A 20,185-nucleotide genomic window follows, 5' to 3' on the forward strand; every position below is an offset into this window, starting at 1 on the left:
TTTTTCTGGATCCGCCACTGCTATGAACACAAATTAAGTACCTAAATCAGATTTAAGAAATAAGTAAATATATAACATGCATATGTGTCTTGTGTTATGATTTTTTGTGTCTTGTATTATGAAATTATGTACCTTACAAGTATGGATTATGTACCTCGTCATTTCAATCTAATTGGGTCCATAATGCTATGCTACATGTCTTGTGTTGTGATTTTTTTTTAATATTTTTTTTGTATTATGAAATTCTGTACCTTACGAGTATGAATTATGCAACTCGTTAGTTTCAATCCATGGTCCATAGTGCTATGTGGACATTGGTCCATGATATAAATTGCCCTTTTTTTTTTTTCAATCGTTATACAATGGACCAGATCTCACATTACAGTATGCATGAAACTTAGTTCATCTGTTTGTGTTTTGTGTTTGGCGTTATAACTTTTTGTTTCTTCTGTTATAAAATGGCATGGTTGCAGTAAGCTCTAGGCACTAGTCGGGTGGTAGACTAGCGCATAGACGGTGACCTATAAAAACAAAAAATTAATGCATGTATGTGGGTGTATGTTATATATATATATATATATATATATATATATATATATATATATATATATATATATATATATATATATATACATATACATACATATATCTTACTTTTCTTATATATATAATTAAATTAAATTAAATAAATATAAATATAATAAAAAAATTAACAAGGTCGACTCGACCGAATTAAGCGCTAGGCGGCCACCTAGAGAGCAATTTGCCTTAGCCTATTGGCGCCTAGCGCATAGGCGACCGCCTAGGTCGATTTTTGCAACGGTGTAAAATTTTGTACCTTATGAGTATGTATTCTTTATCTAGAGCAAATTAATAATCCTATCTTACGTTATGAATTTTTATGTCTTATGTTGTGAAACTTTTTGCCTATGAACACAAATTATGTACCTAAATTAGATTTGAAAAATAAGTAAATATATAACACGTGTATGTGTTATCTATAACAAATTAGTAATCATATATTATGTTATGAATTTTTGTGTCATATGTTGTGAAAGTTTTTGCCTATCAACACAAATTTTGTACCTAAATCAGATTTGAAAAATAAGTAAATATATAACATGTGTATGTACCTAAGTCTTGTGTTATGATTTTTTTTGTGTCTTGTATTATGAAATTATGTACCTTATGAGAATAAATTATGTATCTCGTTGTTTCAATCCATGGTCCATAATGCTATTGTACCCGTCCATGATATAAATTGCCCATTTTTTTCAATCCTTATAACATGGACCAGGGTTCACAGTACACTGTGGACTCTGGTGCATGTGTATGTGTCTTATGTTATGAGTTTTTGTATATTGTATTATTAAATTATGTACCTTACGAGTATGAATTCTGTAACTAAAACAAATTAGTACTTGTGTCTTATGTTATGAATTTATGTGTCGTGTCGTGAATTTCTATACCCATAAACACAAATTATATACCCAAATCATATTTGAAAAATTAGTAAATATATAACATGTGTATGTGTTTTGTGTTGTGATTTTTGTGCCTTGTGTTATGAAATTATATACCTTACAAGTATGAATTATGTACCTTGTCATTTCGATCCATGGTCCATAATGCTACGTGGACCTATTCAATGATATAAATTGTTCAATTGTTTTTATCAATTGTTATACCATGGATCAAGGTCCACCTAGACCACCGCATTGTGATTTGTGAACCATAGTCTAAAAATTATGTTTTTGCCGTCAACATATTATGTGCCTTCAGTATGTGTTTGTAAATAAGTTAAAGACACATATATTATAATTACATGCACACTATATTTTAACAACATATTATGTACATGCAGTTAACATATTATGTATCTTCAATTTATTTATAAGCACATAATCTGTTAATTGTAGACACATAATTTGAATGCATGTCATTTTAGATCATGTTGTAGGACATTGAGATTAAACAATAGTTATACCATGGATCGAATCCACCTTACAATGTGGACCCATCAAAATTTATATACTGAATATTCATAATTTACATACTGAATATTTACAATTCAAATTGTGAGTATTCAGTATGTAAATTGTGAGCATTTCGTTGTGAACATTCAATATATAAATTGTGAACATTCAATATGTAAATTGTGTATTTTGGACATGGATCCACCTTACAAGGTGGTCCTGGGTCCACAAAATAATTTGCTGAGATTACTAATGGGAAGACATGAGAGGCTCTGGAAGAATACTTTCAATCCTTATACCATTGACAAGTGTTCACACTGCATTGTGAACTTTAGTTCATGTGTATGTGTTTTGTGTTATAATTTTTTGTGTCCTGCGTTATACAATTTTTTTACCTTAAGAGTATAAATTCTGTACTTGAAACAAATTAGTAATTGTGTCTCATGTTATGAATTTATGTGTTTTGTGTTGTAAAATTTCTCTGTTTATGAACACAAATAATGTACCTAAATCATATTTGGAAAATAAGTAAATATATAATGTATGTATGTGTATTATGTTATGATTTTTGTATCTTGTATCATGAAATTCGGTATCTTACGAGTATGAATTCTGTATCTATAATGTATCTCGTCGTTTTGGACAAATTATATATGTACCTAAATCAGATTTGAAAAATAAGTAAACATATAACATATGTATGTGTCTTGTGTATGATTTTTATATCTTGTGTTATGAAATTTTGTACCTTAAACGTATGAATTTTGTACCTCATCTTTTTGATCCAAGATTCATAATGTTATGTGAACCCTAGTAGTCTGGTCCATGTTATAAATTGCCGAATAGGCAATTATTTTGGCAAATTATGCTATGGACGCGTGTCCACCTTGCAAGGGTCATGTTCACAATTTAAAAACTCTATGTTCACAATTTTAGAACTCTATGTTCACAATTTTAGAACTCTATATTCACAATTTTAAATCTCAATATACAAAATTACATTACTCAAAATTAACAAATTTTGAACTCTATATCCACAATTTTGTTATATAGATTCAAAAATTGTGTTATACTATTGAATATAGAGTTATGAAATTGTGTACATATAGTTATGAAATTGTGAACATAGAGTTAAAAAATTATAAATATAGAGTTCAGAAATTGTGAATATAGAATTTAAAAATTGTAAATAAGAGTTCTAAAATTATGAACATAGACTTGAGTTGACATTTTAAGGTGGATCCGAATCCATGGTATAACAACTTGCATATTTTACGACCTTGTATAAATTGATTTCCAAACCGGCCCAATCGCATTCTAGAGTCTAGACCCAATTAACCTCTAAACCTCCACCCCTAGACGGCTAGACCTCATTGGTATGTGAAACTAGGCCCAATTCCTCTATCAAACTTGTATCCCAATATTTATTTAGTCAGTATTTAAAATCTTAGTTGATTATAATTAAATGGAATTATTCTTTTGAAACTTGAACAAGAATTTACAATAAATTTATCCTTTCATTATTGCAGATTACTAAAGGTTTCAGCAAACCTTCCTTAATTTTCCCACATTTCTTACCAACAATAATTCAATCACCAATCACGTTTAGAGGAGGAGATCAAAGTGGTCATCTTATTCGGCGTAGGAGAAGACAACCAATTTGGTCTACCATCTCCTACGCCGGCGATCAGTTTGGTAGCCGGCGACAAGTTAGTGATCTTCCCGGGTCATTAGTATTTGAATAAAGTTGAAGAGATTATTTAACCATTTTCCTTTATTAATTTTTTAAAAAGAGAAGAATTCAAGGACAAAATGTGATTTTCTCAAAATAAAATACTGATAAAATAAACGATTAGCTAGTCAAAAGAGGCATTCATGACGATTTCTTGCTGAGAATATTTACAAACGTAAGTAAATAACAAAATACAGTCATGAAAACCAAAGCTATATAACTAACTCTGTTTCTTTCTTTCTGCAGCTTCACAATAACCAACTTGCAGAAACCGGCAGGCCGGAGAAGCCAAAAACCATATAAATTCCCGGCCACCCACCTTCAGTTTCCGAAGACTACAGACGACGAAGAAGGGCGGCGCGTGGCGGCGTCGTCCTTGAAGAAAAACTTGGGCTTGGCTGAAGCAGTAGCACTTAAAAACGAAGCAGAAGAGTACTTATTAGGCGCAGAGCACGAAGGGGACGTATCAGTGGTGATCTTGGGAGAAAAACTCTCATCTTCCTTGATGGGGTCTAGCATCTTGGCTGCCCTACGCCGCCTCATCACCGTCACCAATTGCGGCGGCGCCACCTCTGTGATGAACCTTGCAATGCGAACATTGGCCATGGCTGGAGTTTGGAGTCTTGGGTTGAGGAAGAAATTAAAGATTGATAGGAAGATATATGAGTGGATGGATATGATGGATGTGCAGTGAGAATTGGTTTATATATAGATGAGATCTTATCTTATCTATGGCATTTGGTAGGCCTATATGGAGTCAATAGTCATGTTTACTTCCCCAATAACTTTTAGCATTGTGGACCACCTCCTACTTTTTGCATTAATTAGTTTTAACTTTTCTAGTGCATGCTCACTTGTCACTTGTCAACATTTCAACACATGCATGTCATGTTAATTAGGGATATTATGATTATATTGTAACTCTTCTAATGTATATAATTGTTGTATCATGTTACTCTTACTATTATTTTAGAAAATACAGTTATCAATCTGGTATTAGCAGTCTAGGATTTCTATGACGGTTCAATCTGTAACCAATGATGGTTCTGTCTCAGTCGTTGTTGTTGCATCCTCGTTGCCCGTGGCTACGAACTCATTGTCCACAGCTCACCATTTTGTTAGTATAAAATTGAATTTTGTACTGGAGGACACAATTGGTTCTGTTTTTACATAGGTCAAAATTTGATGGGGTTTGTTGATAGTAGTGTACCTTGTCTTCCTTCCACTGTCTTGTCCGGCGATGGTGTTGCAGTTCCTATGCTGGATTTGGCGCACGCCATCTGGGTGCAACAAGATCAAGCCATCATGTTGATGCTCATCTCTCCTCTCTCTGAGGAGGCAATGCACCTTGCTATAGGCCGTGGCACATCAAGGGATTAAAATTTTCCATTTAACACAAGTGTTAAAAGGAAGTATTTTAAGGTATTTAATATAAAATGAACTTTCTTATTACTTTAAGGAATGACATGTAGTGACTCTTTCTGGGAGGTCATGAGATCGGTTTCAATGAAGGTCGTATTGTCTCTTTGTGCTTCAACAAGTTGAGAAATTATACATGAAGAGATACTACAATGTAATAGGGTCGGTAGTACTTAAAGAAATCATAAAAATTGTTTATTGCTATTATCAATTACTCCACTCAATTACCGACCAGCCAAAAAATTATTAATAATTTTGATTAGTTACGCATTCACGAATTTCCAATCATAAATAGTTGGAAATTTTTTGCTCATTCTCTTTCTACCGCTTCTCTTTCTTCTATTATCCTCTTTCTCTTTGTCTTTCTTCACTACGTAGGAGATGTGATTTGTTTTTTCTTTTTGAAAATGCTTCAAATTTTGAATGGACTACCATTCCCCTTTTCTTACGATAGAACCTTCATGGAGTTGTTGCTATATATAGGACGACATTTTTGTTGGAATAGAAAGCGTCCAATTTCTTGCTTTTTGTTAGTTGAGGTGGTGGCCGGAAGGGGAATGGAAGCTACGAGGTTGTTGCCAAATACCACATATATATCCATCAAAATTCCTTGCACCCCACGGCGTTTAATTTGACTGTAATTAAGTTTCATCATCATATCGTCGGCATGCATATATGCATGATGTATACGTAGATCGATTTGATCCGATCGATCGAGTTCGTGGCCATTCACGCTGGCAATCTCGCCACATCATACGTTGAAAGATCTTCTTTGTCCGTGTCTACAAATAATAATGTTAGATCTGATTTGCCAATAACATTATACACTCATTTTTTTTTTTAAATTTAATTTTTCAAAGTAATAAGATTTTGTCAAGGATCATAATTGCATGCATGGCAGTTTCTGCGAAACGCGTATACTCTGCTAGTGGTTGAAAGGATAAGTGAGAGTGATGCCTATCAGGATTACTAATTACACGGTGAAAAGTTCGAACCTCAATTATACATACTCTTTGTAAGTAATAGCCTCCACTAACATACATTCATGACTTACCTCTTTAGTTGGCCCGAAAGCTAGGTCCACTAAGACCCTAGAAGTTTGGAGACGATTTTAGCTTTTAGAAAAGCCAATTGTTGTAAGGGCATCCTTATCAGTGAGAATATTTTGCGGTAATTGAAGTGTTCTTGTAAGTGTGATTATGATTAGGAAAGAGAAAATAAGATGAGGGAAAAAAATAAACAAATATAATTAAAAAAAATAGAATAAAGTTACTGTCACGCGCGCCTGACACGCTCAGCGGGCGCGTGGACTGCACGCGCCCGCTAGGCGCATTTGTGCAGCTGAAATTAGGTAAAAGTGTGATCCATTTTCTGAAATAACCCAAGCATTAGCAGATGATCTCCACTCTATCTCTCTCCTCCCTTTTTTCTTACCAACTAAGATGATCTCTGACATAATAATCCATTTATTATGCATCAATGTGGATGCTCTAATCATAAAAAAGAAAAAAAGGTCAATTATTTTGGTTGAGTCACAAAGAAAAATTTGTAACCATTATTTAAGAATGTACACTTTTTTGTGACTCTAGTCAGCAAATGATTATTAAGAGGCAATCAATATTGGTTGATCGAATCAAACCAAAAATGCTGAATTGTTAATAGACTGTTTCCACTGAAATTTAAATTTGTAATGTTGTAATTACCAAGTTAACTATTGTTCTAACATAAAAGCATCAATTATTGATCCATCGTTGTCTTATCACCATACGCGCAACCGCCGTTTATTGTTACTACGTTTGTACGTTACCGTAATGTGAAGAAACATGAACATGTGTAACCTCACCCGCCGCCACGCCACCGGAGCGTCGTGGCGTCGTTCCGGCCATTCGTCCGTCTGCCTATCACGTGCGCATGCATGCCGTGCATTCCAGGGAACAAATTATTGTATATGTTATAATGAAGAAGATAATCAATGGCTGGCCAGCAGTACAGTACGTAGACAACTTTAATTTGTAATTTGGTAATAATAATTAAATGGATCGTAACGTTTTCTATGCCCGTTAGCTAGCTTCAGAAGAAAATGAAATGGACTCATTCGGGTGTTGGTTCGCATTGGGAATCGAAATCGAAATGAGAATCAAATATTTGGTAATAGTAATGAGTTTTGGCTAAAGTATTTTGTGGTAGTAGTGTGAAATTGAAATGATTACTAATATTGATATTTGGTTCCATGTATATGGTCATATAATAAGAATAAATGTTTTAAAATCACAAAAACAAAAAATCAAGACAATTAATCCTAATATAATGACATCCAAAAAGCATTACTATGAAAAAAAAATCAAAACAAAAATCTAAAAGTACTCATCCAAACTTAAAAATTAGATTACAAATAATAAGATGGAATGACACTCTTTTTTAATTAGGGAATGAAATTTTTAATTGAAGGGATTTTTAAAAAGTTGTTAACCAAACACTAACTATGATTTTTTTTTTAAAGTAACTATGATTTTAATTCCTATTTCTAGTGTGTAAACCCATGAACCAAACACACCCTCAATAAATTCAATACTATTCCAATGAATTAATTTCATTTTTTATTCTAGATTTATACGTGGTAATTCACTTTTAGTTCTTTTTTTTTAGAACATCCTCTTTGGTCCTAGTATTTTTATGGTAGGATCATTTTTTGTCCTCCATCAATAAAATTGTTTAAATTCTGTAAAATACAAGGACATTTAGATCTTCAATCATGATTTTTTTTTTTCAAAATAAAAATAAAAATATAGTGGGTCAACTCACTTTGTATAAAAAGGTCAAAATGTCTTTGTATTTAACGAAATTTCAACTATTTTGTTGAGGGAGGACAAAAATGGTCATGCCACAATAATACTAGAACCAAAGGAATGTTTTGAAAAAGAAGACTAAAAATGAACTGACATTTATAAATCTAGAACAAAATAGCTTTGCCTATCGATTAAAACATTGAGAAATCCGAAATTTTTTAATCCATCTAGTTTATTGGAGATATTGATAACTTGCACAGAAGTGGAGAATGGGATCGAATTGGCTCATTTTACAACTCTTCAATTTTGATGCCCTACATTGAAATTTTCAATTGTACAGTGTAACAACTTTTTTCACATTTATGTGTTGTTGTTATGTACATTTATTTGTTATTTAATTTTTTTTATATATTAGTATTTTTGAAATAATTTTAAAATTTTTCAACAAATGTAATAAATTTTAATTTTAACTTAAATTATGAAAAAAATATAATGAGGATGATGATAAGAATTGATATAACTATCTTAACTCTTCAAGAATTCAAATATGGCACAAGCATTATAACAGGGAAAAAACTTTTGAAAAAAGAACAATATAGAAACTTACAAAACCTGAAGTGAATTCACTTTATAGTTTGATTCGAAATTCTTATTCTTTCTTTCTCTATGAGAATTCAAGAGAAATTGTCGGGATCTCATTGAGAATTTAAATATGATTACAAACACTAAAACATTAAATTAAAAAAAAAAACAAAAAAAGAATGAGAGAAAAATTAAAGAATTTGAGTAAATTTTGTTGGCTTTTTTAGATTACACGGGAAGAGTTATACTCGCTTTTACAAAATTTTGTTGGCTTTAATAGTTTGATTCGATCATTGATCATTTAAAATGTAAAAGAATAAATTATTTTAGTGCAATAATAACTAAGAAAGACAATGATTTCAACAATAAGACATGCCCAAGTAAGTAATTTATGTTTTATCAAGAAAAAAACGTCTTAGAGGGTTTTTTTGGTAGAATATTAAAGTTATTATGAGTATTCTTAAAATATTTTATATAATCAAATCACCTATATTGTATAAAGAAAATCCTATAGATTCACTAATAAGGCAAATGTTATATATATATATATATATGTGTGTGTGTGTGTGAATAATAATGAGAATACATAATTTTTAAATCACTATTGAAATATGTAATAATAGACAAAAATGTTGTGTAAAAAAATAAGCGTTAGTGTTTGTTCTTTAATATATTTGCAGGGATAAATTTGAATAGAGCATATTAATCAACAAATACACAATAGATTTGAATAGAATACACAATAATCATTACATACTTTTGTTTTTCATAAGAAATGTATTAAGTTATACTGAGAATATACGTATTATATTGCAATTGTCCCCTCCTTCCTATATATATAGAGTCTATTTATACATATTTTAGACATAGAGTCCTGCAAAAGAATAAGAATTTAGACGGTTGGAAATCATTGTTACATTAGAATAATAAAACCTAATTCGAGAAATAATGAGCCAAAAATCCTTGCTACATTATGAATAGTAGGCCCAATTCTTAAAAAACTCTTAAGTTAGTTGTGCTTCTTTGACTTAACTGTTTTTTGGGCCGGTCTATGTGACCCAGACCTAGTATACTATCCATCAAATAAATTAGAGTTTACAAAAAAATTAATAATGCTTACAAATTTATAATAAATTGAAAAAATTACATTTTATATTCTAAATAAATTACACGAATTGAAATAAAATTGAATAGCATAGGCAGGGGTTGCATTCCATTGATATTTATGCTACTACATGGGATTACATAAACGTATAGAACACAATATTACTATTACAATGAGTAACTGAAATATAATTCTATTTAAAAACATATAACACATCAAATTTTAAATGTCATTAATCATCGTACCATAATTAGTCATTTTAAAAAAAAAAACCTCAAATCGTGCAACTAACAAAAACATATGCACTACATATTTTCGTTTCAAATATAATTAAAACGATTGTTCATCTGCATTTGTAATCATTTTGATTTTTGTTATACAAAAATTATAAATCTCAAATTCACTTTTGACCTTCAGTCAAGAAAAATTAATAATATACCTATTGAGCACAAGGTGATTGACATATAGATGTCTAACTTATAAATTAACTAATTAAATCCCTTTATAAGGATGAACTCTCACCTCAAATCTGTAACAATACCAACAAACAATAACAAAAGATCATCACCACCATTCATAATAATTAATTACATTAAACATTAAACAAATAATTAACGTTAATCAAGAATCCAACCCAAAGTTTTCGGACAAAAACTAGTACAAGTAGCGCGACAAAACACCATCCCAAATCGCCAAACTCTTCTCTTCTCCGGTCCGGTACGTCCTTTGCCCTGAAGAGCAGAGGACATTCTTGCCGGAGAAGAGGGTGGGAAGATCGGCAAGGAGCAATATTCCGACAATCATCACCATGCATCACAGGCTAATGAGATTCCGGCGAAGGACTTTCGAGGTTGCACCGTCGGACCTCATTTCTCCGCGGAGGATTTCCAACGTTCCCACGTTGGATACCATCTTTGAAGAGGGGAATTTTCCGGCGGCCACCACCACCACCGGCGCCGGAAACAGCAGCAGCGGCGTTAAAGTATTGTGCATGGTTCCTCTGGTTCTTTCTCTTGTGTCGTATGCATTGATAAATAGGTACATTGAAATACTATGACAGAGCGATAACGGAGAAAAACTGTTAATTTTCGGGAAATGTTTTTTGCATTCCAAGATTTTAATTAATAAGGTGTGCATGTTTGAGTCATCCCAAGCACTTTTGGTCCTAGAGAATGTGTATTTGGGAATCGGAGTTTTTGGGTAATGAAAGAAACATGTAGTTATAAAATTATGTACTACGCCAAGCTGAAAAGATGATGTATTTACAACTTTTATCAATGATACAAAGTATTCTTATTGAATTGAATTGTTTAATGATGAAAATAATATATTGTACAAAATGTGATTATCAAAGCAATGGAGAAATTTGGTTTTCAAAAAGAAATAAGGAATGGAGAAATACAAAGTGCAATCCATTACAAACTAATCCATGTTGGCAAAAGTCATTTTATTCTGCCATAGAACAAAAAGCAAATCTTTTATGTTCATCACATGATTGGCAATAAGCAACCAACATGCATTTTAATACAATATTTCCCCATCCTTAAGATATTGGTTTAGTGAATGAAGATTTGTTTTCAGCCATAGGGGTGGGATGGACTTCAATCCCTGTTTGTGAGATTGAGTTTCTTTTATTGTAAAAGTGTTTAGTTTGTTTGTGAGATTGAGTTTCTTTTATTGTAAAAGTGTTTAGTTTGGTATTAATCTCATGTCGCACAATCCCTCCGGAACCCCTAGCTCCTCCTCCTTGAATCGTACTGCCTACAAGATAGCTCGGGAGTTAATTTCTCAATTTGATTGTAGGAAATGAATGTTCCTCCTTTTTGTATGAACAATTGTTGTATTTAGATCTTAATTATTAATGTTAATCCTTTCTTCTTTTTTTTTTTCTTTAAAAAAACCTATTAATTCAATCGACTAAAACTCAAATTTTTTATTTTGAAACAAACTCAATTTAAAATACTTAAAATGCTCTCATGGGAAGATGTGGGATTTGCATTCAAATGAGTGACAGTAACACTATCTGAAAATAACAAACAACTACATCAAGTTGTATTCAATACAATATATAATAATGTATTTATACAGAACATCATGAACAAGTACAAACAACCTATTGATAATGGGATTGGGAATCAACATGAATTAGCCAAAATGGTTGAACCTAGGACCTATTACATAATACATATTATGGACTTATTACAAGGTTAAATCTGTTGTTTTGAACTTCAGAATCTGACAAAAGAAAAAAAAAAAAGAAGGTAAACTTAACTCTGTACTTCAGAGCTTCAACTATACCACGCTACTGCAATGTCACCTTTCAATTTGGCCCGCCCTTCCAGTTCCGAGATAAGTTTGTTTCTCCATAAGGTCTGCACATTGAAATGGAGCGGATGAGAAAATCGAAGAGATGCAAACATCAGGAGCAGGTGATCAGAGATCCAGGTAAAAGTAAAGAGCAGGAGAATTGCAGTGGTTTGAGATAAACCCCTTTAATGTTGTCTATTATAAATGCACAAACTAAAGAGGTTCAAGGGTAAATATGCACAATGGCTTAAACAACATTACCCACTTATCCAGAAAAGAAATTCAAAGAATGGTAAGTAATTGACAAAGTAATAAAACAGACAATAAATGATTGCTTGCTTCTGGTGATGAACAGACAATAATCGGGGCTTATATTATAGTACTTGCAATTCACTGAAATTAGATCCTATACATTATTAGTATTGCAACTTTTCTTCCGATTACTTCCTTGAGATGCTAAACAAAAAGGACACAAGACCATTTCTGAATCTAAGCCAGAGCCATTCTTCCTTTTTTATGGCAGGACGTTATGTTAGTGTGGGCAACCAATTCCCCCACTGTGAGATTAATTTTTTGACGCTATCCCATTTGGAGTAGCCAGAAAGAAAACTTGAATTCTTCAGTTTAGAGCACAATTGGTGCACTGGACTGACTACGTGTTCCCAGAGAATCTGTTTACGCATAAAACAGAAATTTCACTATGATTTCTCACAATCTTCTCAACCTTCAACAAAAAAAAAAACTTATATATTATGTTCCCCATTAAGCACAGTGGGGGAGGGAGGGTTGGTGTATGAGAGGCTGCTGAGTACAATATACACTAATACACACAATTGGGGGGGTGGGGGGGGGGGGGGCTTTACGTCTTAAACTTCATAAGATCCAATTATCTTTCCATATGACAAATATCTGTATAAATGACAAACTGACAAAGTGCCCTTTATCTTTCAGTTTAGATGGAAGTCGAAAAGAATCAGAAGATGCTTATATGAAACAATAGAAATGATTTGTGAAGTATTTAACAACTAAAACTTCTGATAGAAGCTAGATCAGCATCTATTTAACATTACCTTGAAATTTTCAGATGAAGCAGTATAAAAACACATGCGACGAAGATAAATGAAGTGCCAACACAAATATAGGCCATCCCAAGGAAGTTATTCTGGCCTCCCAACCAGTTAGATGTTGAAAGAACAAGTTTCTTCCGTCCACCAAAACTGTAAGTATTATAGTTGTTCACAAGCTTCACAACTATTACATCACCTGCATCTAAATCTTCTTCAATCCTTCCATATAACTTTCGGAAGGTCGGGAGGGCAGCAGTTCTCATCCATACAATAAGATCCTCCTGATCACTTAGCTAATTGATGCATTAAAGTCAAACACAAAAAAGAAGCGGGTAAAAATCATGAATTAAATGAATAAGCAACAATATATAGAATGATATGAAGCAAAACAATTTAATTAAAACGCTATGTTGACTGTTTAGATGAAACTACTAAGGTTTCAATTGACAACAAAACTTATTTAGTGTCACTCACTACTTAATGGACATCCTGAGAACATACAATATGATATTTTTAGTTCATACTGTTTCTATACAAAATGTTGAGAACATACAATATGATATTTTTAGTTCATACTGTTTCTATACAAAATGTGCATTATGATGGGAGTATAAAAGAAAATATGTCAGTATTCTAAACTTCAACCTAACTGTTTTAAGTAATAGAAATTAGATGCCAATCAGATTTTGGTTACACCAATGAGTACTAAGTGCTTCTTTGGTTCAGCTAGCCTTAGAAAAAAGAGCTTCTTGAATGAAGAAGCTTTATCCAGCCTTAGAAACAAGTTTGCACTTTGTTTGGCCCAGAGCCTGATTTTCGGAGTAGATAAGCTCCAAACTGGGGCTTGGGGATGGATACTAAAGGGGCTTTTTCACAATTTCTATTGCAGAGTCTCCAAAATATTATATATGTTTAGCTGATAGTTAATTGATTGTTGAGCATCAAAGTTAAATCTTACAGGAATGCTGGGATCTAACTTCGCACCACCAATTAAAGACCCATTCTGAAAGTTAAATGGATACACATGCTTCCCAAATTTGTGATCACGGTCACTCCTCCATGCAATGTTCTTTCTGTTAACTTTTAATTCATCAACCCCACGGGAAAAGTTATATGTGTCATTAAACAAGCTCCATGCAATCAGACCACAAGGAACAATTGGTAGACCATTATTTGTGTCCTCAGGTTTGCAAGAGCCTGTAGTGTTATATCTCAATCCATGTAACAGCTGTTGATCACTTCTGCTTTTTACATACCTAGATTAAGATTTAAAGCTGAGTCAAAACCCAAAATACATGGTAAATTAGACAAAAAGAAATAAGTAAACGGAAAAGAAAGGAAGAGAGCAGAAGAAAGGGAGAATATAAACATGAAAAATTACAAGGAACTTCATATATAACTGCAGGGAAATTTTTGCGTCATATATTAATCTGGGGAAGTTCAATCTGCTTGGGACAAGAAATAAAGCAAGAACACAGTCAACGTTCTGGCATTGAATTCCAATCTAATCCTTTTCATGCTTCATTCGGGAACTTTAAACTTCCACTCCCTAGTCAACTTTAATTCCTTCTTAAGAACATGGTTCTCATTAACATGAAAAATTGGGATTTTTTTAATGTTCTTGTTTGTAATTATTATTATTATTATTATTATTATTATTATTATTATTATTTCCACAAGTATGCTCTGTTTAAAATCACGGGCATCAAATGACCCCCTTCTTCATAATGAACAATTAATACAACAGAGAGCAAGACAAAATTGATGGCCACATTCACATGCCCCTCCATCAACCAACGTACAATAGTCAACAATCTCTTCCCTGAATCCTAGTGGAGGATTATATGATTGAGCCCATTTCCTTATCATGATGGTGTTGGGTGTTTAAGACATTGGACCATTGGATGAATATCATGATATTGTCTTTCTAAATTTGCAGAAGTTTATCTTCTTTTTTAACCCTTTTTTTCCATACCAAGGGTAATGTCTTTTTCCATATTTCTTGAATTATTAAATTTTTTTGAATTTCAATTCAATTGGAAATTCCAATTCAAGTCTTTCTGTGATTCCAATTTCCAACATATACCAAAGACATCGAATATAATGTAAACACCCATTGGTTCCTGTAGAAAAGCTCACCTTCTGTGGTTTTGGTAGTAGTTATCAAGCTGATAATAAATGTAAATTGGAGCCTTCATGTGCTTAGGCACCTGTGATGGGAAAATGCAAACCAAAAGTACAATAAATATCATCTAATATCCAAGAAACATTCGGCTAGTATGCATATATAGTTATATATTTAAAATAACGTTACAAAGAAATGCTACCTTTAAGTACCGGGTACAATTTTTGGGAACTGAGTCATCTACGATATATGCTGCTTTAGTATTTCTAAATGGTACAGGTATACACTCAGTATCATATCTGTCCACTATCTCAACAACCTGCAATGCAACTTAATTAATCCTTCAAGGAAGACAAGCAATAACTGAATAGACCAAGAAGAATTAATATCACTCAATGTGAAAAAAAAAAATAAAAATTATTACACTCCGTGAAGCGTGAAGAAAGAGAAACCCCATGGGAATAAAGATAATTCCTGTGATGAAAAATGTTGAAATGACCTGCAAAGAAGGTACAACACAGGATAGCTCAAGTAACTCGCATGAGTTAAAAAAGCTGGTAAAGTGGAGCTGCCAGCAGAGCTTTGCGCTTGCTTACCCATTTTGGTGTTAGAACAGGTTTACAGGCTGGGAGATCTTGTTGAGTAAACTGGTACAGAGCTGCAAGTTGTGGATGGAGTTAGTGTTCAAATTTGTACAAGATCATACTTTCAATAAAGAAACAAAATTAAGACAACCAACTTTGATCAATGACTTGTGGTGAAAAATCATATCGTTTGCAATTCATTAAAAAATACCAACTTCATATTCTACTAAAGTTTCAACACATGAAATGACCACAAAGGTCCATATGACCACCAGTTATCAGTGAATTTGCCAAAATAAACAAGGCACTAAATTCTTGATCACTATATCCACTATATACATACATATGTAAAGTGTGATACAGAATGGTATTAGTTCTTCAAAGTCAGTCTCCTCCTTTTATACAGCATGAAATTGGTATTAATATGATCTTCAGGCTTCACACATTTAATGGTTAGCAGATAATGTCATTCGCAAACCATTCAAATTGACAGTTCATAATAATTTTGTAATTTACTCAAACTACTTTGACATTGATTCTAACAAATTTATTTTTCAAATGTTCAAAAGTAGACAGAAACAAAAGGAGCTCAAGGATCTAAAAATGCTTGCCTTTTCTCCAGCCTCGTCGAGCAACTGCCGAGGAACTACTTGGTCTCTCCTGCTCCATTCAAGGGAATACAAAAAAAATTACCTGAAAAAAACTTCAGAAACTGAAATAAATTCGAAGAGTACAAAATCTTAGCTCAAAACCTTACATCACAACAACACCAAACAGAAAATGATGATTTTTTTTTCCCTAAAATCTCTGATAGAGAAGAATCAGGATTGAGTTTTCACCTGAAATGAAATTGTAACGATTCGTAAGAAATGCGATTTGAGATTCGGAAGATGGGGCGAACAAGGGTTCAAGTATGGAATTTCAAAAGAGCGATTGCTTCTGATTGAGGAAAAGCACTCTGCACTGTTTGTATTCATATAAACACACGGATCATCTGTATACACTTCCACCGCAGAGGTTCAACGTCAAATGCAAAAGAACGATTGCTTCTGCAGGGGTTTCCATGATTCTCAAAGTATTGGGGAATTTGAGATATTATTAGAAAGTTTAGGGGGTGCATGTAATTATCTGGAAAATTTTGTAGTAAAACATAACGGGTCAACGGCGAATAGGAAGCTTATTTGGGTCGGATTAGATTAGGCCCGACAGCCCATTAGATTTACTTACCAATGGGCCTTGAATTCAGCAAAAGCTTGCTTCAAAGGTTGCTCTATTAGTTAAAAAAGCGATCCAAAAGGATAGCTATTAGTTGTGGTGGGTAACCCTCGCAAATTATGCTGCGGACCCAGGTCCACCTTGCAAGGTGGACCTGGGTCCAAAATTACGTCATTTTGTCTTCTTCTTTTTTAAAAAAAATAGTAAACATATTGCTGAATATAGAGTTGTCCAAAAATGTGTGAATGTAGAGATTTCAAAGTGTGAATGTAGAGTATAGAAATCGTGAATGTAGACTTATGATTGTGCGAATGTAGAGTTGCCTAAAAATGTGTGCATGTGGAGGTTTCAAATTGTGAATATGGAGTATAGAAATCGTGAATGTAGAGTTATGCATGTGTGAATCTGTAATAGAGTTAAGAAGTTCTAGCAACTTGTAGCCCTGTAATGTGTGAATGTGGAGTTCTCAAGTTGTGAATATGGAGTATAGGACCTGTGAATATAGAGTTTTGAATGTGTGAATGCATAACAGTGGTAATATAGTTACTAAACATATAATCCTGTAATGTGTGAGTGTGGCGTTTACAAATTGTGGATGTAGAGTATAGTGTATATGAATGTAGAGTTTGTGTTCCACATTTCAGGCCAATATGTTTAGTAAAAAAAAAAAGTAATAAAAATAAAAGTAAAAAAAAAAAACGGTGTCATTTTTGGACCCAGGTCCTGGGTCCACGGCATAACTACTAGGTAACCCTCCCTCCCCAAAAAAAAGTTGCTCTATTTGGAAATATCCTAATCGAGTAATACTATATATGGCAAATTATACTGTAGCAGCATTGATCGGTTGTTATAGTATGGATTCGAGTCTATCTTTTAATGTGAACTCAGGTTCATGTTCACACTTTTAGAACTCTATGTTTGCAATTTTAGAACTCTATGTTCACATTATTTGAACTCCATATTCACAATTACATAATTCTATGTTCACAATTTCATAACTCCATATCCACAATTACATAATTCTATATTCACAATTTCAGAACTCTATATTCAATAGTAGAGTTAATTCTACATTTTGTCCTAGATTTATAGGTAGCATTCCACTTTTAGTCTTTCTTTATCATACCATCCACATTAAGTCATAGTATTATTGTGACATGACCATTTTTAATCCTCCATCAATAAAATCGTTGAAATGTCGTTAAATACAATAATATTTTGATCATTTTTATACAAAGTGAGTTGACTCTGTTTTTTATGTTTATTTTTTTGAAAAAAACATGTAATCAAAGACCGAAATGTCTTTGTATTTATCGACATTACAACTGTTTTGTTGATAGAGGATAAAAAATGGTCATGTCACAATAATACTAGGACCAAATGTGGATGTTCTAATAACAAAGGACTAAAATTGGATTGTCGCATATAAATTTAGGACCAAAAATGGAATTAACTCTCAATAGTATAACACAATTTTTGAATCTATATAACAAAATTGTGAATGTAGAGTTAACAAATTGTGAATATTGAGTAATGTAATTTTATATATTGAGATTTAAAATTATGAATATAGAGCTCTAAAATTGTGAACATAGAGTTTTTAAATTGTGAATATAAATATGGCTCCACCTTGCAAGGTGGACCCAGATCCATAGCATAATTTGACCAGCACTAACCATGAAGTTAAACATGGTATGACTCATATCATTTTAATTATATTTCAGTTTTGTTTGACAATATACGTTATTATATGAGTTTTGTTTTTTAGTTTCATTTCTATACACATTAGTTTTATTATAGTAACTTTGAAGTATCATTTTAATTGTTTAGTTCATTTAATATTGTGTGTGTGTGTGTGTGTGTATGTGTGTGTGTAAAAGGAGATGCTTCTATGAAAATCCTTCCCCACATGAAAATAGATCTAAGCTGTAGAAATCAAGAAATCAATGACTATATGATTAAAAGTCAATACCCTAAATCATGCCCTAATTGGCAATCTAAATCCCCCATAATACCAATTAAGGGGCAAATTTGTTCAAGCAATATTTTAAACATCCTTCAAAATAGATAAGTCAACAACAAAATAAGTCTATTTTTCTACGTAACAAAATAAGCACATATGTGTATATCATCATCTTTTTCTCTCTCTCTCTCTTCTTTAATTTATTTCTTTCCATGTAAGCACACAATTAAATATATTTTTCTACCTAACAAAGACGAATGAGGGTCATGTCTAACGAATGTGTGCATACATATACAAATTTATGTACTTAATGAATAAGTTCACAATTTGAGCGCAAACAAATTAAAGCCAACACAATTGCAAACCTTTAAAATCCCGCACAATACATAAGTGCACACAATAGCATTGGTGCGTACATATGAATTGAATCCAAAGATAACAACTTAGCATAAATGACAACATGCACACTAACAAATCAGCTGCGCACACGATGCCCGATTCAGTGCACACTACAACCAACATACTTAGATTAAATATGCATACTCAAATAGAAGAGCATACGCAACTCTGGAATGCACAGAAAATTAAAATGCATTGCACACATACCACATACCTTAGTCTCTAGATGCACACATTTATATATGAACAATAATCTATACTAGCTAGAGTGCACAATGATGGAATATTAACTGCACACATATATATGAAATTGGAAGCGCACAATCCTACCAAAAATACAATCCTACTAAATTATACCTCATAAAATTATACATAACGTTATTAACGTCCACAAATAACAATATCAGGATTCTAAATGCACACAAAATTACTCATTCATCCCTCAATATATGTGTGTGTGCGTGTGTGTGTTAGCATGTGGGCCGCGAGCTAACCTACGTAGCCCGCCAACCCTGTTCCAGCCAAGTTTGCATGGCCTGCATTTTCGCAGACCAAAAATTTTAGACCCTATACCTAACCACAAGGCATTTTAAGATTGGTCCGTGAGTTTCGGTTCACTTTGACACCTCTATTTTCAATATGTCCAAAGTTGGTTCATTAATTAGTTAGAGTATTGTTAATTTAATCTCTCATAGTATAACATTGCCAAGAAGAAATCTAAGTAATTAATATGGTGAAGGACTGAATTAATAGCATTCTAGATAATCGATTGACCAAATTTGTTATGAAAAAACGTAAGATAGGTCATCAAACTTTTATTGTTAATCTAATTAGATCATTGAACAAAAAAATTGTGCAATTAGATTATTTTATTATTAAAAATGTATGCAATTGACATTATTTGTAGGTAAAAAAAATCAAAAAT

The 20,185-nt window shown here is 32.6% G+C and overlaps 1 protein-coding gene across 3 annotated transcripts; it reads right to left on the bottom strand.

Moving 5' to 3' along the window:
* Nucleotides 1–11,630: 11,630 nt before the first annotated feature.
* On the bottom strand, nt 11,631–16,745 carry LOC116013546 (putative ALA-interacting subunit 2). Of its 3 annotated transcripts, none has more exons than XM_031253483.1 (9): nt 16,523–16,745; nt 16,295–16,386; nt 15,696–15,757; nt 15,524–15,598; nt 15,302–15,418; nt 15,114–15,184; nt 13,933–14,230; nt 12,978–13,267; nt 11,631–11,972 (listed from the first exon to the last, which is right to left on the bottom strand). In XM_031253483.1, exons 2-9 carry the CDS (start codon nt 16,350–16,352, stop codon nt 11,921–11,923), a joined length of 1,023 nt encoding a protein of 340 aa, XP_031109343.1. In that variant the 5' UTR covers nt 16,353–16,386; nt 16,523–16,745; the 3' UTR covers nt 11,631–11,920. The 3 variants fall into 3 exon arrangements, with proteins under 3 accessions (XP_031109343.1, XP_031109422.1, XP_031109264.1); XM_031253562.1 differs by having other exon boundaries at nt 16,295–16,395; XM_031253404.1 differs by having other exon boundaries at nt 16,295–16,376; nt 16,523–16,744.
* Between the last annotated feature and the right edge of the window lie 3,440 nt (nt 16,746–20,185).

This window comes from Ipomoea triloba, chromosome 1 (genome assembly GCF_003576645.1).
Source record: "Ipomoea triloba cultivar NCNSP0323 chromosome 1, ASM357664v1".
Taxonomy (NCBI): Eukaryota; Viridiplantae; Streptophyta; class Magnoliopsida; order Solanales; family Convolvulaceae; genus Ipomoea; species Ipomoea triloba.